General features: G+C 41.8%; 1 protein-coding gene across 4 annotated transcripts in view; it reads left to right on the top strand.

The window, feature by feature from the left end:
- LOC125466930 (rho GTPase-activating protein 32-like) overlaps window positions 1-25824 on the top strand; it is a 511751-nt gene that overhangs the window by 99783 nt on the left and 386144 nt on the right. Inside the window, exon 3 of one of the 4 annotated variants that reach the window (XM_048562116.1) lies at window positions 596-734. The exons of the other annotated variants lie outside the window; for them this stretch is intronic. Coding sequence (XP_048418073.1) covers window positions 730-734 — 5 coding nt within the window. The 5' untranslated portion in view covers window positions 596-729. The remainder of the gene's footprint in view (window positions 1-595; window positions 735-25824) is intronic. 4 annotated transcript variants of the gene reach the window in all.

Raw genomic sequence — 25824 nt, 5'->3', positions numbered from 1 at the left:
TTCATCCGGCTTGACTGACACATTTTGTCAAGTACTCAAAAAAGTACTCAACCCTTTGGGGTTGGGGGAGGCAATGGCCTAGTGGTATTATCGCTGGACTGTTACTCCAGAGGCCCAGATAATATTCTGGGGACCCGGGTTCTAATCCTGCCATGGCAGATGGTGGAATTTGAATTCAATAAATGTTTAGAATTAAGAACCTAATGATGACCATGAATCCATTGCCAGTAGTTGGAAAAACCCATCTGGTTCACTAATGTTCTTTAGGGAAGGAAACTGCCATCCTTACCTGGTCTGATCTACATGTAACTCCAGACCCACAGCAATGTGGTCGACTCTTAACTATCCTCTGGGCAATTAAGGATGGGCAGTAAATGCTGCCAAGCCAGCAACGCTGTCATCCTGTGAATGAATTTTAAAAAAAAGAAAAAAAATGACACAGAGAAATTTCACCCTACAGATTCTTTTTCTATCTTTATTAAGTTGCTCTACCCAATTAAAGTGGATATTCTCAGCATAGATCTTGATCTGCATTATAGAATCTTCCTTTTTGTTATATGGTATGATTTGTAAACTTGTTTAATTCCTTTGTTAGATATCTTTTAATCAGTGTGTTCACGAGTTATGACACCACTGGAGCTAGTAGGATTTGAACCCAGGCTTGGCCTAATTCTGGTCCAGATTTAGGACCATTACCACTGCAACAGAAGAGTCCTTACTACTTATTGAATGAGGTGTGTATATATTTTTTATATATATATATATTTAATTAACCTGATAAAGGTCAGTCTGCTCAGATGTGTTATAATACACCTTTTTGAGCAGGTGGCACTTAAACCAGTTGTTCTGGTATAGGAGCACCACCACTGGGCCGGGAGGCCACTAGAGTCCCTTACTTCCTGTTAAACTTGCACCTCGCTGCTTTAGTCTGTGTCATAGTTACTGGAATTAATTAGGTGTTTGTTGGACTTCTGATTTAAAGAACTGATGGATTGAGTGTTTGTACTTAACAAGAAGTGGGTGCCAGCTTCCTTCTCTATCTCAATTGCTGTTCAGATCTAGCATTGATCTATTTATGGCCAAATGTTTGGGCCTTTGTAGAGGAGAGCTTGATGCAGTTGTTGTTTTGCATCTCCTTCGCTCAGAAACTGAGCATGCTGGGTGGCTGATTATAACTTGAGAGAAAACGTATTGATGTGAGATTATTTTGTTTAGGTTTCTTGTACTTCTGCTTGTGCTGATTTTTATGACTCTGTTTGGGTCAGGAAATTTTGTGCTTTACCTTTACAGTTCCACAGATGCCAGTCTCTCTATTATATGGAGAGTGCCAATGTATGACACTAATACAGAAAATTGATTTGCAGCAATGGGCAAATAGTCCTTCTGGTGACATTGTAGAACTGTGCTTGCATGGGATTGAACTGTGCTTTGTACTTTTCATTCAATGCAGCTAGGGACAAGTATATGCTTATGACTACTGTAAGGTTAATGAAAAATTAGTAATCTGAAATAACTTGCATTTTCTAGACCCTTTGATAGATGTCCTAAAACTCCTCATTGTCTATGAAGAGTCTTCGAAGCATAGTTACTGTTGTGATGCAGGAAATGCAGCAGCCAAATTATGCACAGTAAAGGGGCACCACCAACAACAATAAGACAAATGACCAGTTTCCTTTTGTTGAGGAATAAGTGCTAGCCAGAAAAATGGCAAACTCCCTATTTCTTTGTATATTGTCCCACTGAGGCAAGGAAGGGATGGTAAGATGTAGGTACCTTGGATGACAAGACAAGTGGAACATCTAGACAAGAGGAAGAAGGAAGCTTATTTCAGGTTTAGGAAGCAAGGATCAGACAAGACTCTAGAGGGTTACAAGATAGCCAGGAATGAACTGAAGAATGAACTTCGAAGATCCAGAAGGGGGCATGAAAAAGCCTTGGTGGGTACGATTCAGGAAATCCCCAAGGCATTTTGTTCTTTATATGAGGATCAAGAGGTTGGCCAGAGTAAGGGTTGAGCTGATCGGGGATAATGGAGGGAACTTGTGCGTGGAGTCGGAGGTGGTAGGGGAGGTCCTTAATGAATATTTTGCTTCAGTATTTACCAGTGAGAGGGACCTTGTAGTTTGTGAGAACAGCATGAAACCGGCTGATATGCTTGTATAGGGTGACGTTAAGAAGTAGGGTGTGCTAGAAATTTTGAAAAGCACGAGTATAGATAAGTCCTTGGACCAGATGGGATATACCCAAGGTTAATACGAGAAGCAAGGGAAGAGATTGCACCTTTAGCAATGATCTTTGCATCCTCACTGTCCACTGGAGTAGTTACAGATGATTGGAGGGTGGCAAATGTTACTTCCTTGTTCAAGAAAGGAATAATCTTGGGAATTATGTAGTGGTCAGTCTTTCTTTTGTGGTGGAAAAATTATTCGCGAAAGTTCTGAGAGATAGCATTTGTGATTTTTTGGAAAAGCACAGTTTGATTAGAAATAGTCATGGCTTTGTGAGGGGTAGGTCATGTTTCACAAGCCTTATTGAATTCTTTTGAGGATGTGACAAAACACATCGATGAAGGTAGAGCAGTGGATGTGGCATATATAGATTTTAGCAAGGCATTTGATAATGTTCCCCATGGTAGGCTCACTCTTAAAGTAAGGAAGCATGGGATTCAGGGAAATTTTGCTGTCTGGTTACAGAACTGACTGTCCAATAGAAGACAGAGGGTAGAGTAGATGGAAAGTAGTCAACCTGGAGCTCAGTGGCTGATAATGTTCTGCACCTGTCTGTTCTGGGACCTCTGCTCTTTGTGATCTTTATAAATGACTTGGATGAGGAAGTGGAAGCGGGTTAGTAAGTTTGCTGATGACACGAATGTTGGTGGAGTTGTGGATAGTGAGGAGGGCTGCTCTAGGTTGCTGCGAGACATTGATAGGATACAGAGCTGGGCAAAGAAGTGGCAGATGAAATTCAATCCAGAAAAGTGTGAAGTGATTCATTCTGGAAGGTTAAATTTGAATGCAGATTTCAGGGCTCGTGGCAGAATTCTTGGCAGTGTGGAGGAACAGAAGGTTCTTGGGGTCCACATCCATAGATCCCTCAAAGTTGCTTCCCAAGTTGATTGGGTTGTAAAGAAGGTGTATGGTGTGTTGGCTTTTATTGACAGTGAAATTGTGTTTAAGAGCCGTGAAGTTATGCTGCAGCTCTATAAATCCCTGGTTAGACCACACTTGGAAATATTGTGTTCAGTTCTGGCCACCTCATTATAGGAAGGGTGAGCAAGCTTTAGAGAGGGCGCAGAGGAGGTCTACCAAGATGCTGCCTGGACTGGAGGACAGGTTGTACGAGAAAAGGTTGTGGGAGTCTGGGCTTTTCTCATTGAAGTGAAGGAGGATTAGATTTCCTACAGTGTGGAAACAGGCCCTTCGGCCCAACAAGTCCACACCGCCCCTTGAAGCATCCCACCCAGACCCATTCCACTATAACCCACACACTTCTGAACACTACGGGCAATTTAGCATGGCCGATCCACCTAGCCTGCACATCTTTGGACTGTGGGAGGAAACCGGAGCACCCGGAGGAAACCCACGCAGACCCGGAGAGAATGTGCAAACTCCACACAGACACTCGCCTGAGGCTGGAATTGAACCCGTGTCCCTGGTGCTGTGAGGCTGCAGTGCTAACCACTGAGCCACTGTGCTGCCCCAAATGATGAAAGGTGACTTGACAGAGCTGTACAAGATATGAGATGCATAGATAGAATGGATAGCCGGAGACATTTTTTCCAGGATGGAAATGACTATTATGAGGGGCCATAATTTTAATGTGATTGGAGGAAGGTCTTGGGGGGATGTCAGAGGTAGGTTCTTTATGCAGAAAGGTGGGTGCGTGGAATGCCCTGCCAACAGTGGTGGTAGAATCAGATACATTAGGTACATTTAAGCAACTGTTGGATAGCCACATGGATAATAGTAAAATGAAGGTATGCAGGTTAGTTTGATCTTAGAGTAGAATAATAGGTCGGCACAACATCGTGGGCTGACGGGTCTGTACTGTGCTGTACTGTTCTGTGTTCTATTGTTCATCTGAGTTGACATTCAATAGTACAGCACTGCATCTTTGATGCACGGAATACTAGCTTTGATTGTTTTGTGAGGTGTACCCGACTTGAACCTGGCACTTCCCACTCAGAGATGAGTGTGTATGACTTTGCCATGGTTGACCCCATCAATCTGACTTTTAGGGACTTAGAAATTGCTAGTTAAAAAGCAAGGATGATCTACTTCATTGTTTTCTACCTAGACTGGAGTAGTTGTGTCCAGTTCCAGCCAACTTCTTTAGGAAAGATATGTAGCAAAGAGATTGCAGAAAACAATTTACAAACATATTCCCATGAATGAGGGACTTTGGTTGTGTGGATAAATTCATCAGCTGATGTTTTTCCCCTTAGAGAGGAAAAAAAAGGGGAGATTTGATAGAAGTAATTGATGAAGTGTCTAGACAGAGTGGAGAGTAGAAAGCTGTTCACTTTGGCAGAAGTGTTGAGATTTAAAGTGATAAGGTACAGGAATGAATAGTGAAATGTAGATAAATATTTTAACGTCTCAAATTGCTTTTATCTGGATTATTCTGTCTGCGTTTATGGATAGAGTTAGAGCTTCCGACAGGAATTTGAATAAGCATCTGAAAATAAAATAAAATACAAAACTAAGAGGGAAAATGCCAGGGAGTGGGGTTAGCAGAGTTGCACCTGTGTAGAGGCAGAATCGGTGTGATGAACTGAAAAGTCTTCTGTACTGCAAATAATCCAATGTTTATACAAATGAGTAAAGTGACTAACCGCTATTGTGGAGCATTTCTGGAATAGGTTCAGTCTGTGGTGTTTGTTTGAACTTCCCAAAGTTACCTAGACATAGTTAACTATTCCCTGACAGAGCAGTTCCATCAGCTTTTTTTGGTAGTCAGATGGAACATCTGTAAATCACAGCCAGTAAAAGCCAAACAGTGCAAAATTATCTCTTTGTAAAGAGGCTGTCCATCTTCAGTTGCTGTCTGAAAGATGTGCTCATATTAGCTCATTTCCTGAATGGAACAGAAACTTGGATGGTTGCCAAATGAATTTTAGTGGAATATTTGTGCGTGGGTTTCATTCTTTGGCAAAAGATCACATGAAGCTGAGTAAAACACCGTTCCTTTTATGCCAACCATTTTCTTTATTCCTATTCCAGATAATCTGAAGGCTGTGGTGTGGAAAGAAGAAAATCAAAACTTGTAAATCAGTTTCAGAGCACCCTAGATGCTTTTATAAATTCAGCTTATGGCAGGTCCAAAAGCCTGCTTCCTGTGCTAAAGATTTTATGTTTCTGTTCCTACATTTCTGAAAGCCTCTGTACGGTCCTTCATTTGAAATAGATAACTATTGAGTCAGTGGATGATTTTGAGAAAACAAATGTTTCTGAAGATTGAGAAACTGTACAGAATGTGACTGTTTGTGACTGCCTATGAAATTCTTGGATGGTTATGGAGTTTCCTCCATAAACTTGATAAGCAAAAATATTGCTGACCTTGTTATGCCAGAATTAGCTTTGAATGAACACACATTGATAAACATTCCAAACTAGATTGCCAGTAGTTCAAGGCATAGTAAAGCGTTTCACAGCTAATGACATTTTTAAATGCTGGTGCAGTAACCAATTCATTTGTAATAAGATTCCCCAAAGAGCAATGAATTAAATGGTAAGAGTTTGTTTTTCAGTGATTTTGTTGCACGAGTTGTGTTAGTCAAGTCATCAAGGTAGAGTGTGTTCTTTTTAGGATGATTTCCAATGACGTGAGAGATTTAAAGTCTCATCCAAAACCCAGGACTTCCAACAGGGTAATACTTAGTATTGTCAGAAAGCAAGTGCTGAAAGTAAGCATGCAGTTTCAGCAGGCTGTGAAGAAGGCACATGTTATGTTGGTCTTCATCGAGAGTGGCTTCAAGTACAGGAGCAGGAATGTCTTGCTGCAGTTTTACAACTGGAGTATAGTGTGCATTTTGGCCTCGTTATGAGGAAGGGTTTTCTGTGGCTTTGGAGAACAACCAAGCTTTTACCAGCCCAATTCGTGGGATAGTGGGGCTGAAGCAAGAAGAGAAACTGAATGCACTAGGGCTACATTCAGTGGAGTTTAGAAGAATGAGGTGATATCTTCCAGAACATATAAAATTGTACTAGGAATATACGTGGTAGATACAGGAAGGATGTTCCTGTTGACTGGGGAATCCAAAACCAGGGTAACAGAATGGGGATACTGGGCAGGCCACTTAGAACGGAGATGAAAATTTTCAATGCTTAGAGTGGTGAGCATGTAGAATTCACTGCCACAGTGCAGTTAAGTCCAAAACATTGGATGTTTTCAAGGAGTTAGATATTGTCCTTAGAATCAAAAGGTATTGGGAGAAAGTGGGAACAGGGCACTGAGTTGGGTGAACAAACATGATCATATTGAACAAACATGATCGTATTGAATTGCAGAGCAAGCTTGAAGGGCCAAATGGCCTACTCCTTCCACTTTCTATGTTTCCATGAAATATCAAAGGATATTTTGTGCTCAAGTCTCTGGGGTGCAGCTTGATACTATGACCTTCTTAATCAGGTGATAGTAATGCTACCACTGAGCAATGATTTACTAGTGGATTTGATCAGATGTCTAATCTGCTTTTGTCATTTTCGCATAAAGAAAAATACAAAATTTGAGGGAATCATTCTGTTTTAAATGGTATATTTGGCTGACCATTAAAAACTATTGTATTTCATTTGGTGTGAGATAGTGGTTATTGTGCTGCTTGCCTTGTATTTAACATCAGTGGAAATGAGAATCAAGAAGAGATGCAACCAGAGGAGGCATCCATTCCCTCCCACATACCACATTATGTCTGCTTAATAGAACTGTTGTGCTCGTGCCACTCGCATCGTTTTCCCAAAGCCTTTTAAAATTTATTCCTTCAAGTATTTATCCAATTTCCACTTGATATCACTGCTTATTCTGATTCCACCTTAATAGGCAGTGCATTACGGATCACAATGTGTAAAAATTGGAGATAATGGGAACTGCAGATGCTGGAGATTCCAAGATAATAAAATGTGAGGCTGGATGAACACAGCAGGCCAAGCAGCATCTCAGGAGCACAAAAGCTGACGTTTCGGGCCTAGACCCTTCATCAGAGAGGGGGATGGGGGTAGGGAACTGGAATAAATAGGGAGAGAGGGGGAGGCGGACCGAAGATGGAGAGTAAAGAAGATAGGTGGAGAGAGTGTAGGTAGGGAGGGGATAGGTCAGTCCAGGGAAGACAGACAGGTCAAGGAGGTGGGATGAGGTTAGTAGGTAGTGGGGTGTGCGGCTAGGGGTGGGAGGAAGGGATGGGTGAGAGGAAGAACCGATTAGGGAGGCAGAGACAGGTTGGACTGGTTTTGGGATGCAGTGGGTGGGGGGGAAGAGCTGGGCTGGTTGTGTGGTACAGTGGGGGGAGGGGACGAACTGGGCTGGTTGAGGGATGCAGTAGGGGAAGGGGAGATTTTGAAACTGGTGAAGTCCACATTGATACCATATGGCTGCAGGGTTCCCAGGCGGAATATGAGTTGCTGTTCCTGCAACCTTCGGGTGGCATCATTGTGGCAGTGCATGAGGCCCATGATGGACATGTCATCAAGAGAATGGGAGGGGGAGTGGAAATGGTTTGCGACTGGGAGGTGCAGTTTTTTTTGCGAACTGAGCGGAGGTGTTCTGCAAAAATTGGTACTTTTTTTGCTAAATATCTTGAATCTGTGTCCTCTGGATACTAGTCCATCTGCAACTGGAAGCAGATATTCCCATTTATTCTATCAAAGCCGTTTTTGATTTTGAAAACCACTGAAATTATATCCAGTATATATAAGTGACAAACACCACCCCTCCTACCTTTGAGAATATTGGTGGTTGAGAATTTAGCATTGGTAATACTATTGAATGTTTGTGGAGGTATTGCAGTATGTTTTGTTGGACATGGTCATTGTGTTCTGGATGTGAGACTGCTCGCTGAGCTGGAAGGTTAGTTTTCAGATGTTTCGTCACCATTTCTAGGTAACATCATCAGTGAGCCTCCGACGAAGTGCTGGTGTTATGTCCCACTTTCTGTTTTCTATTCTATTAAATAGAAAGTGGGACATAACACCAGCGCTTCGTCGGAGGCTCACTGATGATGTTACCTAGAATGGTGACGAAACGTCTGAAAACTAACCTTCCAGCTCAGCGAGCAATCTCACATCCAGAACTTCAACCTGAGCTACAAATCTTCTCAAAACTCGCTATGGTCATTGTGTGCCACTCGAGCCATGAATGTTACTTGCTATTTCTCAGCCTATGCCTGAATGTTGTGCAGACCTTGCTGCACATGTGTATGGACTACTACAACATCTGAGTAGTTGTGAATGCACTGAATATTGTGAAATAATCAACACACATCCCCACTTTTCTTATGATGGAAAGAAGTGTATTGCTGAAGGATTGAAGATTTTTGGGCATTGGGCACCCTCCTGATGATCCGGTGTAGTAATGTTCTCAGGCTGAGATGAGGTGATCTCCTACAACTGCAATCATTTTCCTTTATGTTGGGTATGTTCTGTATCTTGGTAAAATTTTCCACATTGTCAGGAAGGTAGCAGTGTGGTTACTGTGTTGGAATGGCACGACTAGAGCTAGAGAAAACACGGCTAGTTTTGAAGCTTGATCCTTCAGTACTAAAACCAGCTTAGATTTGGGGCTCACAGTCTTTGCTATATCGTTGTGCATGGCCATTTCTCAACATTGTGGAGTGAATCTATTTGGCTGAAAGCTTGTATGTGAATACAGTGTGGAGCTGGAGGACACAGCAGGTCAGGTAGCATCAGAGGAGCAGTAGAGTCAACACTTTGGGCCTAGACATGTTGAAGGGTGTCGGCCCGAAACGTTGACTGTCCTGTTCCTCTGCTGTCTGACCTGCTGTCTTCCTTCAGCTCCACACTGTATTAACTCTAACACCAGTACCTGCTGTTCTTGCTATCTCTGAGCTTGTATGTGAAGTTGGTTAAGTCAGGAAATGGATCATCCACTGGCATTTATGGCTGAAAATAGTAGCCAGTGCTTTAGTCATGTCTTTTGAACTGATGTGATAGGTTATACCGAGGATCCCTGAGGATAGAAATATTCTTGGAGCCTCCCCTGTCCTGTTGGTTGTTTAGTTGTCCACTACCATTCACGATTGGCTGTAGCAGGACTACAGTTGTTTGGTCTGATCCTTTGGATGGTGAGCTCAAGATCAAATAGATTTCCCCTCCTGTTCATCACACTTGCTGCAGGTCCAATGAATCTCTGCTGCTTCAAGATGGAGTTCAGTGTGGGACAGTGTCATCAGAATGGCATTTTCTTGCCCATGTTTGACATGTTGTAATGATGCTTTGTGGGTGTCAGGCAAATGGTGAGGACTTGAAAAAACCTCATGACTGTGTTACCACTGTGTCACCACCTCTGGTAAATCTCATCTGTTACTAGAAAGGGATGTATGCAGAAGTAGTACTGGATGAGTCTGCAAAGTTGTCTGAATGTTATCTATGAGGATACTCTGTCAGGCTGTTGCTTGGTGTTGGGACGGGAGCTCTCGTAATTTTGGCACTTTGTTTAAGTAGGACTTTTTTGGGTTACTTTTGTCATATCTGATCCCAACTACCAAGTTCAGTATTGGGCAGTCAGTCTAGTTAGACTTTTCTGTAACAGCTTTATACAACTGAGTGTCTTGGGTAATGATATTCTCTTGGCTTGACGATGCACTGATAGATTTCCCTCACTGATGGATGTTAGTGAGCAATATGGATTTTTAAGGCAATTTGGTTTTCATGGTTACCAGTATTAACTTTTCAGTCCTGACTCTCTTGAGGAGCATTGTGGAAGTGAGTGCTTCCAACTATTTTCCTTTAAAGGTTCAGGTGTAAAATGATGCTAAAAGATTGTTATGTTGTGAGATGTCATTGTTTGAGACAGGGCTTGTGTTGTTTATTTCTCAGGAAGGGTTGTAGCACCTAAATAAGAGATTATAGTCTTTATGCAATTTTTTGTTAACGGAGAAGTTTCCGACTTCAAATACTCTCCAGATTTCACTTCACTGCTTTAAATCAAGGACAAAACTGGAGCTATTCTATGTTCCTGCACCAACAGACTATAGAAATGTGACATTTGGATCTGTAACTGAGCAGAGAAAATAGAGTTTTAGAGATTGCTTAATTAATCAATGGAGCATCTACAGTTCTTGTTTTTTTTAAAAAAAAAAGCTGCAGTCCATTAATCCCTGGGTTTGGAGTTACACCTTGATTGTGTTAAAAATCTTGCTGATACCTCCTGAGAGAACCTGTTCCTTGATTGAACTAATCTTTACTAACATTCCTAATATACTAGAAGTAAAGCATTTAGTCAGAACTCTTTTAAATAGGTGCTGGAGAGAGTGTCTGAAGTGCTATATCTGGGTGAAATGTCTGTGGCAATTGTTCTTTTAAAACTATCTTGCTATCTCATTTAAAAGTATTCTTCATGAACTAAACTTTAAAAATTATGCACCTTTTTGAGACAGTATGAGTCTTGTCATTTCACCTATGTATGGAGAGAGATGGGGTAGATGCTGCTGGAATTGGGATCTTAACATTGTTTGATCTAACTGGTCCTGTGCCGCTGCATGATAAGAAATATTTACCGCTCACATCTCATTCCCAGTACTTGGAGAGCAAAGCTAAACGATAGAAACTTTTATTTTATTTTTGAATGGTCCTGGAAAGACTACGTTATTTTGCCAGTCTATCTGCGTTTGCCCTTCGTTTAATTGATAGTTGACGATTGAACTGGAAACCAGTGTTAAGCATCAGCCATTTAAGAACAAAGGTGGGCCATTTAGTCCTCAGATCACCTCAAGCCTTTCAACTGTTCCTCCATTCAATGAGAGCATGACACCCAGATTTTCAACCCATAACTACACACCCACAATTGTCTCATATCTCTTAATACCTTTAGTCAGCATTCACCTGACAGTCTTAGATTTGTAGTTTGCAATCAATCTGGCATCAATTGCCATTTACAGAATTTTTCCTTTGTGTATAGAAGTGTTTCTAATTTCATGTCTGAAAATCCTTTTAGATGTCCTTTACTCCTCAACTTCCCAACCAGCAGATATCATAGATTGTAGAATCCCTACAGTGTGGAAACAGGCCCGTTGGCCCAACTAGCCCACACCGTACCTCAGAGCATTCTACTCAAACCCACCCCTCATAATCTACCTAATTTACACATCCCTGAAGACTGTGGACAATTTTAGATGGCCAATCCAACCAGTTTGGACATCTTTGGACTGTGGGAGGAAACCAAAACACCCGGAGTAAACCCATGCAGACACAGGGTGAATGTGCACACTCCACACAGGCCATCACTTGAGGGTGGAATTGAACCTGAGGTCCCTGGTGCTGTGAGGCAGCAGTGCTAACTGCTGAGCCACTGTGCTGCCCTAATTCTCTAGTTCGTCTAATTCACCCTGTCTATTTCCCAAAGTCATAGTCATGAAGTTTTACAGCACAAACAAAGGTCCTTTGGCCTGTCAACCATGCACCAATCAAAATCAAGCGGTTGACTATCCTAGTCCAATTTTCCAGCACCTGGTCCATATCCCTTGGCATCACAAGCATGTTTAAATACTACTAAAATGCTACGAGGATTTCTGCCTCTACCAGCCTTTCGGCCAGTGAGTTCCAGATTCTCTCCAACCTATGGTGGAAAAAGAAATTTTTCCTTATATCACTTCTAAACTTTCTGCCACTTTACTTAAACCCATGTCCTCAGTTTTTGATCCCTCCACTAACATAAACATGTGGAAATAGCATCCCAAGTACGTTCAGTTAGAGATTAATGAGCAAACACGTCTTGCTGGGTAAAGATGCAAGGTATGACATTTTTCCTATATCATAACCAAAAAGATCATTGGTTATAAAGCAGTTTGGAATATCTTGAGTTTGTGAAAAGCATATATAAATGTAGGCATTTCTCCATCTTTGATCTAGTTGCTAGTCTGTTGCTGTAACTGCCATGCACTTATTCTACATATCTGTGTGTCTCCAGACCAGAAAAGGTGTCAGAATGTAGCTGTATGAGAAAACAAACTGCCTTTTTCTGCTGTTCCATGTTTGTGCCATTGAAGAGAAAGTATAAGCATGAGTGCAGGGATTTTGCTAGGATGCCGATGGTGTGGTGGCAATGCTTAAAGATTTCAGCAAATGTGCTGCCAAACTCAGCTGCTTCTTCTGTCATATGAGCAACTTTACTGACTTTATAAAGTCATTGGCTTAGGAGAAATGGTGAAGTCTCACAGATAGGTTCCTGACATGGAGGAGTTTGTCACGAGGCAACAGTTATTATACCACTGCAAATCTTTTCAGTGTTACCATGTGCTGTACTTTGGGAATATGGGATAGCAGAGGTTTAACCATTATTTAACAGCGGAGAAGGTTTTAAGAGTTGTATAGCTGACTCTTGGCACAGAGCAAGGCCATTATACCCACTACAGCATCTTTTGAAGAGTGTCCAGACTATTCATCGCTTCTGTGCTATCCCGTAACTCCTGTAGTTGTCTTTTCCTTGCATATATTTATTAACTTGTGAAAGCTGGTATTGAAATCATGTCACCCTATCAGGCATAAATGGACAATGTCAATTTTTGAGCTGACTGTAACTCCTGACACAGGAAAAAGTCTTCATTGCACAAGCAAGATTATGATAACATCAAAACATCAAAGATCTCTGTTCTGCCACTCCTGTTAAAAAAAAATAGTCTGAGCACATGTGCAACAATGTTATTATGCACTTATAGTTACATGGTATCTAAGAAGAAATGCCAGATTTTCCCCCACAGGACCCTGCCCTGAGTTATCCCTCTGTAACATTGACAGCAGCTAATCTCAGCAAAAAAATTTAGAGAGGTGGTGAGTGAAGGGCTGCTCATTAATCCCAGGCTCCATTGTCTCCTGACTACAGGTAGTGTATGCACGGTTTTCCCAAGCCATCATTAATACTAAATTATTGGACTGCATGTCCCCAATCTAAGTGCTGGACTTCCTATCTTGATTTATTCGGTGTGGTTACTGCTGTGGATCCAGGGTGAATGTTTTTTTACCCCTGACAAACAGTTGTTGAGTTGGAATTTTTTCATGGATTGAAACATTGCTAGTGTCTGGTTTCCAAGTGTTCATGTCAGTGTTAATTAGTATCTCTTTTTTTTTAAGTCAACCTGTACTTGAAGGGGCATTTGTGCATACAAACGTGGGCTGTGGAGTTGCTGCTTTGTAAAGACCAAATGCCCCCGCTATTGTACATTAAAGTTCCAGGAGAATCTACTCCTTCAGTAAAGTCTCTTGCCAGAAGTGGAAAGTTGTGCACTCATTTTAATACATTGTCAGTTTTGATGTTCTGCCTCCCAAACTATCCAGTGCATTATCTATTAGTTATATTTGGATCAGCAGCAGCTTTGTAAATGTTGGATACAGTGCTATATAGATAAGAGATTAATCAGCTAAAATGCTGTTCCCTTCTCAAATACTGAAGTGAGTGACTTAGATAGCAGTTCTTCAGCTTAAATGGATACAGAGTACTTGATAATGACTTGCTACAAGTGGTAATGATGATGATCAGTGTTGAATGTGGGTTGGATGGAAACAGCTAACTGGCATCTGGTGAAGGTTAGCGTGCCTTTTCTTAGCACATTCTTCTGTACAAGAAGGACTGTCAGTATGTTTGGTACAGTTTCAAATTCTTTAGACTAGCTAGGAAATTACATAAATCATGCTGACTGTTGTGAATGAAATACATTCAGACAATTTTCCTCCCATATTTCTAATATGTGATTAATCCTGGGGCTGTATTCCTGGCATCATCTTTCAAGCACTTATTATAGAACCAGTGCTGTCATTTGGTAATGGAATAGCAAGTAAAGCCAATCAAGTGCTTCTGGAGCATGAAATGACGAAGATGTGAGAAGTGTTAGCTTTGTTTTTCATTGCTCGGCACTGAAAGATTCTATTTCCTTTTATCGCTATTAATGAGCACTGAATCACTTGAACAACAAATCTACTTGTATTACCAGTTTCTTCTACCAGTTAGCTCCAATCATTTAACATCTATACCCTATTCTTAATGTGAAATGTAAAAATATCCCAAATAATGAATCAGATTCAATCTTGCTCATTGCTAACAAACAAGGAAAGTTGTGGCATTCAGTAGGCAGAGTGAAGATCTTCTCTTTTCAGCCCTTGCAACATATTATTACTTGCCCTGTAAAAGCTGGTGTCCAAACCTGAGGACACAAACTTTGGTAAGACTGTGACTAATAATTTTTTTGCAAAATCAGTGTCTTGTGCAGAGCCAAAGTTTGTAATTGCCGGTAATTTAGGTTTGTAAAATGCTGTGAAGACTAAGATCATACTTGCCTGGAGTGTGCACAGAATGAAGACCCAGTTGAAGAGGCCCTCAGTTTAAGCAGGGAGGTGAGTACTCTTCAAGGAAGTTGACTTCTTGTAATATGACAGGGCTGTATAGGAAATGTCCTGGAGAAATTGGATAATGGAATAGATATGGTTTCTCACTTTGCTGTATGTTTTAACATTTTTTTATTTAGTTAGAACTTTGTGATTACAAACCCAACATAGCTCCCACAGGGCTTTGGTCAAAAAATGTGGAACTGGAAAAATGTAACAGATCATAAAAACATCTGAGGAACAGGATAGTCAATATTTTGCGTCAGAACCCAGGACCCCAGCCCTGAAGATGGGTTCCAAACCGAAATGTTGACTTTCCTGCTCCTTGGATGTTGTCTGACCTAGCTACATGTTTTTTTACTCTAGCTTCCAGCATCTGCAGTACTTCTATGGCTTTTAGTTCTTGGCTCCTTTTATTTAAATTTCCAGAGAGTTGAAGGCCTTTTATTTTGGTAGGAAGAAGGGAGGAAAAGATATTTAAAAGGCCAGAATTAGAGAACTGAAGAATGAGCTGGAAAGTTGGGCAGAGAAATAACAGGTGGAGTTTACTCGGAGCAAGTGTGTGGTGATGCATTTTTGACAGTTCAAATACAAGAAGAACGTATATGGTAAATGGCAGGACCTGTAGAAGCATTGATATCTAGAGAGATTTGGGGTTCAAGTTCATAGCTCCCTAAAGGTGGCTACACAAGTGGACCAGGTGGTAGAGGAGATGTATGTCATGCTTGCCTTCGTCAGTTGGTGCATTGAATGTAAAAGTTGGCAAGTCATATTGCAGCTGTATAAAATTTTAGCTTGGCCACTTCTGGAGTGTTGTGCCGAGTTCTGGTCACCGCACTATAAGATGTGGAGGCTTTGGAGTGTGTGAAGAACAGGTTTACAAGATATTTACCTGAAAGAAAGGTTAGACAAAACTTGGATTGTTTTCGGTAGGTCATTGGAGACTGACAGTCAACCTAAAAGAAGTATATAAGATTATGAGAGGCATGTTTAGGGTAGATAGTCATATTTTCCCAGGGTGGAAATATCAAACACCAGATTTAAGGTGAGAGGGCCAAAGTTGAAAAGAGATATGTGAGGCAAGCTTTTTTTTAATGCAGAGGGTGGTAGATGCCTGGAATGTGCTTTGGTAGAAGCAGATATGATAGCAACATTTAAGAGCTGTTTCCACAAACATGAACAGACAGAGAATAGAGGGAAATGGACCATGTGCAGGCAGATGGGATTAGTTTAGAATGGCATTGAGGTTGGTAGGCTGAAGTACCTGTTCCCGTGTTGTACTGTTCTAGCAAGTTTTGAGAAGATTTGTAGCTCAGGTTGAGGTTCTGGATGTGAGTTTGCTCGCTGAGCTGGAAGGCTTGTTTTCAGACGTTTCATCACCATACTAGGTAACATCATCAGTGAGCCTCCGACGAAGCGCTGGTGTTATGTCCCACTTTCTATTTGTCTAGTTAGGTTTCCTTGGGTTGGCGATGTCATTTCCTGCGTTGGTGATGTCATTTCCTGTTCTTTTTCTCAGGAGATGGTGGATTGGCTCCAAATCAATGTGTTTGTTGATGGAGTTCCAGTTGGAATGTCATGCTTCTAGGAATTCTCCTGCGTGTCTCTGTTTGGCTTGTCCTAGGATGGATGTGTTGTCCCATTCAAAGTGGTGTCCTTCCTCATCTGTATGTATGGATACGAGTGATAGTGGGCCATGTCGTTTTGTGGCTAGTTGATGTTCATGTATCCTGGTGGCTAGCTTTCTGCCAGTTTGTCCAATGTAGTGTTTGTCACAGTTCTTGCAAGGTATTTTGTAGATGACGTTTGTTTTATCTGTTGCCTGTATAGGGTCTTTTAAGTTCATTAGCTGCTGTTTGTGTGTTGGTGGGTTTGTGGGCTACCCTGATGCCAAGAGGGTACTGTTCTGTGTTCCATGAGAGAGGAGTTGTGGGACTGCAAGAGGCTGCAAAAATCTTCCAAAGCATTGACTTAAGTGTCATGATGATGTTTAATAGGAGTCCAAAGATGTGCAAGTTGGATGGATTTACCATGTTAAATTGCCCATAGTGGCTAGGGATGTGCAGGTTAGGTGGATTAACCATGGAAAATGCAGGGCTAGAAATGGGAATGGGTATGGATGTGCGTTCTTCAGGGGTGAAGATGTAGATTTGATGCGCCAAATAGCCTGCTTTCCACACAATAGGGATTCTATAATTTCATTAAGTTTGACAAATAGAGGGAAACTTTTTGATTCACTGGGAAGTAGTAATGACAAAATACAATGACTGCAAATGATTGAAGTATAATCTCAAACTACAGGAGAAAACCAGGATGTTGACTTGATTTTACTGTAATTATCCCTGCTTTTTTTTCATATTGAGTGTTCTAATTTGTCATTTTTTGTTAAGCGCTGTGTATGGTATGCACTCTATAACCTGGGAATTGAATTGTTTTCTTTGTACGTACTGCTGTTAGTGTAATCTATATAATATTTTTGTGTCTGGTTAATAATGCGTTATTCCCACAGTCTGCATTCAATAATGTGTGCTAGGGAATAGTTATTGTAAAGCAATTGCAGTTTGTGATCTTGAAAAATTGAATGTTATTTCAACTCTTTCAAAGATGCTGAGCAGGCCCAAAATGCCTAATGGCATTCTCTGTACTGTAATGGTGGATCAGTCCGATAGGATGAGTTAGGAGATCAAAAACTGAATTTAAAGCTGTTAACTTCCAGAGATCACTGGCCTTTGTTGTCATTTCTTGCACTGGTTTCAGAAATTGTTCCCTTGATACGATTTGAGGATTAGACCTACATTTTGAAAACCATTCCGTCTTTTACGTTGTCTTTCTCATGCATTGCCAGATCATTATGAAAATTTAAGCATCACATTTCTTGTTACCTGCAGCTTTTCCTGTGCAGGAACTGAACAGGTGTGTCTTTAATGCATTTAACACTGGAATTTATCTCTATATCACTGTATTCATTTGGATTTTGGAGTGCATAATACTTTTATAGCAAGTTTGCCATGACACTCAACGAATAGGCTGAAACCAAACAGCTTCAATATCTGCAGCGTAGATTGTTCTTCTCTGTCCTGTTGTCCTGACCTACTATTTTATGCTACTCCTGTGCTCTCAGACTCTGAGTCATAGAAATTGACAGCACAAAAAAGGCCCTTTGGCCCATCGAGTCTCTGTCAGTCAAAAAGAAACATCTAACTCTTTTAATCCCATTTTCCAGCATTTGGACTATGGCCTTATATGCCTTGGCATTGCAAGTGCACATCTAAATACTACTAAAGTTTTATAAATGTTTCTGCCTCTACCATCCTTACACGTATTGAGTACAAGGTGCTTGTCAAGGTTGGAAGAGATGAATTCTGAGGGGCAGGAGCAAACTGAAACAGTGGTTCTCCCTGGGTAGACCAGTGTGTGGATGTTTGGAAGGAGCTAGAAGCGAGCTATGTGGCATTAGGACACTATCATATTTAGAGGCAATGGGGGAGAAAGCACCAGGTGAAATGAGCGCCGTGACCGTAGTTGATACAATGGCCTGATGTTCCAAGGTGGCGTCATGGTCCAGGGGGAGATATAAGGAGGTAGCTGAGAGCTGGTGTTGAGCCACTGCAATATAGAGGTCAGTACACCAGGTGACAGCAGCATCTCCCTTATTGGCAGGCTTAATAACAGAGTCACGGATAGTAAGAACTCCACATGCTCGAGTCAGAGATAATACACTGGAGCTCGAGGAACAGAGCAGGCTAGGAGAATGAGAGGAGCTGGAAAATTGACGTTTCGGGTCGGGACCCTTTAGAAATGGAGGACGGAGAAGGGAGCTCAGAAATCAATAGAGAGGAGGGTTGGGGATGGGATGGTGATAGGTAAGTGCAGGTAGGCAGTGGTGGGAATTGTTCAGTGAAGTGTGAGGTGGGAGAAAAGATGGACAGGTTGTGTCTGGTCAAGGAGGTGGGGATGAGAGGGAGGGTTGGTTATGGGATGTGGCTGGAGATGGGGAGAATTTGAAACTGGTAACATCTACATTGAGGCCATTGAGCTCAAGGCTCCTGAAGCGGAACATGATGTGCTGCTCCTCCAGTTTGCAGGTGGCGCCACTGTGGCACCAGATGAAACCCAGGATGGATATGTCACCTATGGACTGGGAGGGGGAGTTGAAGTGATTTGTGACCAGAAGGTGTTGTCATTTGTTGTGAACAGAGAGCAGGTGCTCCACAAAGCGGTCTCCGAGACTCCGCTTGGTCTCACGGATGTAGAGGAGGCCACATTGGGAGCAGTGTTTGCAATAGACCACATTGATGATTGTGCAGGTGAACCTCTGTCTAATGTGGAAGGTTTGTTTGGTGCTTTGAATGGAGGTGAGAGATGAGGTGTAGGGGCAGGTGTAGCACTTCCTGTGGTTGCAGGGAAAGGTGCCGGTGGTGGTGGGGTCAGTGGGGAGTGTGGAGTGGACGGGGGAGTCACAGAGAGAACGGTCCCTATGAAAGGCAGATAGAGGTGGGGAGGGAGAAATATATCTTTGGTTGTGGGGTCGGATTGTAAGTGGTGGAAGTGGCGGAAAATGATACATTTTGGATATAGAAGTTGGTGGGGTGATATGTGAGGACAAGGGGGATTGTGTCTTTATTTTTGTTGTGGGGAAGGGATGTGAGGGCAGAGATGATGAAAACTCAAGAGATGCAGTTGAGAGCATTTTCGACTGCTGAAAGGAGGAAGTTGAGGTCCTTGAAGTAAGAGGACATCTGGGATATTTGGGAGTAGAACTCCCCATCTTGGGAGCAGATGTGGCGGAGACAGAAGAATTGGGAGTAAAGGGATCACATTCTTGCAAGAAGGTGGGTGAGAGGAGGTGTAGTCTAGGTAGCTGTGGGTGTCAGTGGGCTTGAAATAGATGTCTGTTTCGAGGCAGTCACCAGAGATGGAGACAGGGGGGACCAGGAAAGAGAGGGAGGTATCGGAGATGATCCAGGTGAACTTGAGGTTGGGTGACAGGTGTTAGTAAAGTTGATGAACCGTTCAAGTTCCTTGTGGGAGCACAAGGCAGTGCCAATACCATCAACAGTGTAGCGGAGGAGGAGGTGGGGGATAGTACACATGTAGCAGTGGAAGAGGGACTGTTCCATGTATCCAATGGAGAGGCAGGCATAGCTCGGGCCCGTGGGGGTTCCATGGCCACCTCCTTACTCTGTAGGAAGTGGGAGGAGTTAAAAGAGAAGTTGTTAAGGGTAAGGACAATTTTGGTTAAGCGGATGAGGGTAGAGGGGGACTGGTTGGGCCTGCGGGAGAGGAAGAAGTGGAAGACTTTTAGGCCATCCACTTGGGGAAATACAAGTGTATAGGGATTAGATGTCCATGGTGAAGATGAAGTATTGGAGCCAAGGAATTGGAAACCTTGGAGGAGGTGGAGGGCTTGGGTGGTGCCCTGGATGTAGGTGGGAGTTCCTGGGCCGGTGGGGAGAAAACAGTGAAGGTAAGTGGAGATAAGTTCAGTGGAGCAGGAACAGGCAGAGACAATGGGTTGGCTGGGACAGTCAAGTTTTTTGATCTAAGTCAGAGTTTGATCTAAGTGCAAAGAGTGTAATTAATTCGGAGGGAGATGGGTTGGATTTGGAGGGGGTGCAGAGAAATTGAGGCAACTAATATCACACCGAGAGTTTTCAATGAACAGGTCAAGTGTAGGTAAAAAGCTTGAGGGAGAGTGTTGGAAATGGGTGAAGGGATTTGAAGGATGGGGGGAGGAGTTTTAGCAAATACTTCGTCAAACACTAGGAGCGACAGTGAAATTAATGTTGGTGAACAAGAAGAAAGATTAGAATGGCAATCCCATCAAAAAGTGGAGCAGAACTTCTCCAAGGTGGGCTTGCCTCGAAGAGATGCACAGCGAGTTAAATACGAAATAAAAACCAAAAGAATTGCGGGTGCTGTAAATCAGGTGCAAAATCGGGGTGCTGCCGGACCTGCTGAACTTTTCCAGCAACTTCTATTTTCGTTCCTGTTTTACAGCGTGTACAGTTCTTTCAGTTTTTGCTTGACCTGAATGTCTGACTTGCATAAGCAATGTTGAAAGACCTTCGGGATTCCTATTCTGCTCAATTTTGAAATATCCTTGCTTCTAGTTTAGTTAGTGATTTTGATCTTTCTCTTTGTGTGTCTGCATTTGAGAGGATAAGGTGGAGTGTTAAGTGTAAGCAGCATGCAGCTGGTTGAGGACATGCAGCTGCTCCTGTGACTTAGCAGCAGTTGTGTTTTCTAGAGGTGCTTAAATTGTAGTACTGTGCGCAATATGCTTTGTATTCATTGAAAATATCTTGTAATTTAATCAGGCATTTGATTATTTGAGGTTTCGCATTAATTGGGCTATAGCCTTCCCCAATTCTGCCTCATCAAAAGACTACTGACTAAAAAGAGGGGATTATTGTCTTCGGCATGAACAATATGATCTGAGGTCAGCTGTATCCTGGCAGTAAAGACAATACGTTTCATGAGATGAGGTATTAATCTTGGAATATTTTCATGAACAGCTGGCATTTAAATATGCAGGACTATAGCACTGGCTTCCATCCAACAGAAAGGTAACGATTGCGACAGTCCTCAGTAGAACTACCTATGTGCCCTGGTAGTGAGTTGGGGCATTAGGAAAGCACATGGTGGTGAGTGCAACAGACTTGGAAACTAGTTGGTGTTGAGGTAGGAATTGCCAATTAGAGAATGAAGTTTGTTTTTCTGGGATTCCAAATTGGTTTTTAAGAAAAGCTGCAGTTGCTTAACATGAACATAAGCAGACCCTTGGTTTAAATTTAGCTCATATGTAAGAAAATGAAGAGTTTGAATTTTCTTCAGTTATGGTGCATCCTTTGTATAAGATGGGCATTTACTTTGGGCCGTAGAGCTTGATTTTGGGCCGCAGCCTCGTCTGTCTCTTTCCATATATAATCAATTCCAGTCAAAACACTGCTTTCAATACAAAATTCCACTTCTCAATCAGTGAGCTGGGGCAGTGGCACTTGAATGTTTGGGCATATTGTGAATCAAGCCACTTCCGTTGTTTTATTGTGCTTTGACCGGTGAACTGGGGCATACTAACTTCCAGCTACTTAAGGAGGAATTTACCTTGCTTGTAAATTCCAAGACATCTGCTAAACTGTTGTTTGTTTCATCTGGACTGTAGCATCCTTATTTTTATCTTTGCATAATTCTTTTTATCATGTGTATCTCTTTTGAAACCATTGTGCACGTTCAAGCTCCATGCAGTGTGTTATTCTTGAAGGTTTCTTGTCCTGATTTTTAGTTGGAAGCAATTTGAGTTTAAAGATCTGTCTCATTTTGATAATATGTTTTGGGCTCAGCAATTGACGTCCGATATCCTAATTTTGTAGATGTCCTTGTTGGGCACTGTTGCTCATTTGCAGTTCCTCTGAGGGTATTTGGCATGGTTGTACCTTTGAAGCTCCCAGGCTGTCTGGTATTGCCTGCAGTTTGAAGTAGAAGCTGGCCATTGCATATATTCCAAAGTGCATAAAACTGGGTTGAATTATTTGCAACCAATGCCAACCAGAAGTGCTGAGTGGATGATCCATAACAGAAGCAAGCCTGCAGCCAAAATCAATTCACTGGTTAATGTTGTTGATATCAAAATGTGACTGGGCAGGCTGGATATAGCAAAGTCTGTGGCTGCTAACAACATTCAGCCGTAATGTCGAAGGCTTGCCTTCCAAAGTTATTTGGTCCTAGTCAAGCTGCTCCAGTAAACTACCACGCTGACATCTCCCTGACAAGTGAAAAGTGCTTGGCTCTATCTATCCATAAAGTGCAGGACAAATCCAACCTTCACATTTATTGCCCATTCAGCTTATAATAATCATCAGCAAAGTGATGAAAGACATCGTTGACAGTGCAAACAAATGACACGCACCAATAACCTGATCACCAATGCTTGATTAAAGGTCCTGGCAGGACCAATTTGGTCCAGACTACAATATAGCCTTGGCCCAAACATGGATAAAAGAGCTGAAATACAGCAGTAAGTTGGGAGTAACTGCCTTTCACAATGGGATAGCATTTGACTAAACATGCTGTCAAATTATGTAACCAAATTGAATTTAATGTGAACTTTGGAGAGTGCACGTTATGCTGTATGTTGGTTGGAATCATAGTATAAAGCGAGACGATTGAGAGTGTTTGGTGCAAATATCTCAGTCCCAGGAGTTCCTTGGGCCAACCATCTTCAACTGCTTCATCAAGGATCTTCCCTCATTTAGAATCAAAGTGCAAAATTCACTGCTGATTGAGTGAGTAACATGCAGTTTGAAATTTGTGAGACCATTGAAGCAGCCCATACCAAAAAACAAGACCTGGGCAGCATTAAAGCTTGGGCTGGTAAGTGGGAATAACGTTATTATCAGACATGTGCTGGTCAAAAAACACTTCCAGAGAGAATCTAATGACATTCTGAGATTGCTACAACTGAATCTTCCATGGTCAATGTACTGTCAGTCGTCTTTGACCAGAAACTTCATTGGACTTGTCTCATACATACTGTGGATATGAGCAGTTCTCTATCAAAGGCAAAGCTTCTGACTTGAATCGATGGACTGGTTACTTTTAGTCTCCTGGCTGAAGACACATTGCTGCAATTTGCTGCTGTACGATTACTTCAGCAACATTTTCCAAACCTGTGACCTCTACCACCTAGAACTGTCCCACTGCTCTTTCATCGCTGGCTTAAGATCCTCTGACTTTGTCAGAGAATCTGTCATCTCATGAATGAGTAATTTGTTTGTATGGACTGAGGTGAGGTGTTGTTACCTACAGTTAGTCACAAAAGCTGCACCACACAAGTTGTCTGGCGCATTTTAGATGCGTTCTTTGTGAGTGATAGACATGTTCTTTATTCATGATTTTATGAACTACCTTTCCAGTTGGAATGTTGAAATATAACAACTAAATTGAGCAAATCTGATCATAAGTCTCTGCTTTGAACATTCACATCCAAATAAGAAATACCGTCACTTATTGATTCATCCTGACCTTATCTCTAGGTGTAACAATTTTGTAAGCTAGAATTCTGGAGATGAAGAAGAATTAAACAAAATATATCAGGGGCAAAAATAAGTTTGTGATCCCAAGAACTCATTTTGCTGATTACTTTACGCAAGTTCCACTTGTGTAATATGAGTAACTCAGCATTACAGGTTTGTTGGAGAAACCACCTACTAGTTCAGTGATGTCAGTCACTTCTGTAGGCAGGCCATGTAATCCTGGATGCTCGGAATGATATAGCACAGATGGAATCTATTCAGTCCAGAATGTTTCTGCTGGATTGTTGAAAGAGTGATCCAATTAGTGCCAATCCTCTGTTCTTTCCCCCAAATCCTGCCAATTTTCCATGTTGAATATAAATTTGGTTCTTTTTAGTGAGTTGTTATTGAGTCTACTTCTGGCACCCTTGCATGCAGCACCTTCTATGTCATAAAGTCTAGCTGTGCAACTTTGAATTCCCTTGCATGTCAGTTGTTAGCTTGTCCTGGTATAATCATACATATACAAAGCCATACAGATCAAAACTGGAAATGACACCACTCACCATAACGGACCAAACAGTGTGTAAATTCCAAGCGGAGTAGAATAATATTGCTTCATTGGAGGCTCCACTGATGATGTCACCTAGTATGGTGACAAAACATTTGAACAAGAACAAGCCAATAACGTCATCTGGTTCTTTTGTCATCACTTTAAATTTTTGACCTCTAGTTACCCAAATGTGAGAATGTGCAAACCCCATAATGACAGTCCTGTGCTGTGAAGCAGAATTATGAACTACTGAGCCACCGTGCTGAATCACTTATTCAACATTAAGACTTGTCGATTAGACAATTGAAGTCATCTGTTTGCTGTTTCTGAGGATTTACACTGCAGGTTCTGCAGCCCAGTTTTTAGAAACTGAAGTATGACTATAAAGGAGTGCAGCCTTTATATTTGTGTCCTGGCACACCTGTGGAATGAGATTTCACTTGAGGCTCTAACCTGCCTTTTCTTTCCTGGGTTCTGCCAGTGCTGTTGTCTTGTCTCGAGAGAATTCAGGTCCTCCTTTAATAATATCTAGAATAGGTGTAATTCATTCAGCAGTACTGTCCACTGTGTGCTTTTTCCAGAGTGTTTCCTCTAATGGGTGATTAACTGAGATGTTCCTGCTGTCTGCGTAGAGAATATGAGCTACTCCTTCCTGTGCACCCAGAGAATAGCTGCTGGTGACAGCAGTGAAAGTGGATTCAGAGATATCTTGTGGTGCAAAAATGTTTTCTCTGTCTGTACGGAAAAACTTAAGACTTTTTATGTCCAGGTATACTACAAAGTGACAGCAGGTTTAGAAAAAAAAGCTCTCATCTGATTGGATTTACAAACTTTAAAGGGGAGGAAATGGCTTTGTGATATTACCACCAGACTGTTAACCCAGAGATCCAGGTAGCATTATGGGGACCCAGGTTCGAATCCTGCCACAGCAGATGTTGGAATTTGAGTTAAATTGAATAAAAAACAAAATCTGGAATTAAAGAGTCTGATGACCATTAATCCAATGTGGATTGTCAGGAAAACTCCATCTGATATACTTATGTCCTTTAGGGAAGGAAACTGCCACCCTTGCCTGGTCTGACCTAGATGTGACTCCAGAGCCAAAGCAATGTGGTCGATTCTTAGCTACCTGGTAGGCAATTAGGGATGGGCAATAAATGGTGGCCCAACCAGCAATGCCATCATCCCATGAATGGATTTTTAAAAATCCAATCATTCATGGCCTCCACTTTGGGTTTCTAATTGAAAATTCTGAACATCCAGAAGGTTTCTCATTGCTGATTAATCCAGCAAAGGGTTTTCCGGGAAATACGGTGAAGAGGACCAAATATTAATGGAAGCAGCAAGATGATGGTGCCTGTGTCACATCATGTCGAATCTTTGTAACCTTGAGGAAAAAAATGCTGAGCAGGCAAAATTGTTTGAGTTGGGTTTTGATTGGGCAGAAGTTCTTTGTCATGTGCCCTGTGTAAATGGAATTATCCTTGTCCAAACTAAATAGGAATTGCTGAATTGCTATTGTAAAATATTCAGTAGGCCACTAAAAATGTCAGACTTTTCAGAGAGATTATTAATCACTGGTACTTGCCTGGGTCAACTAACTGCTGTTGATTGTTGGCAGGGTCGGTTTTGTGTTGTAAGCATGTTTTAAGTAGATAAAAGAAAGGAATTTTAATTTGCTGTGCTCAATTGATGGCACCTAAAGAATGCT

Source organism: Stegostoma tigrinum, chromosome 32, assembly GCF_030684315.1.
Source record: "Stegostoma tigrinum isolate sSteTig4 chromosome 32, sSteTig4.hap1, whole genome shotgun sequence".
Lineage (NCBI taxonomy): Eukaryota > Metazoa > Chordata > Chondrichthyes > Orectolobiformes > Stegostomatidae > Stegostoma > Stegostoma tigrinum.
This window is presented reverse-complemented; position numbering and strand designations above follow the sequence as displayed.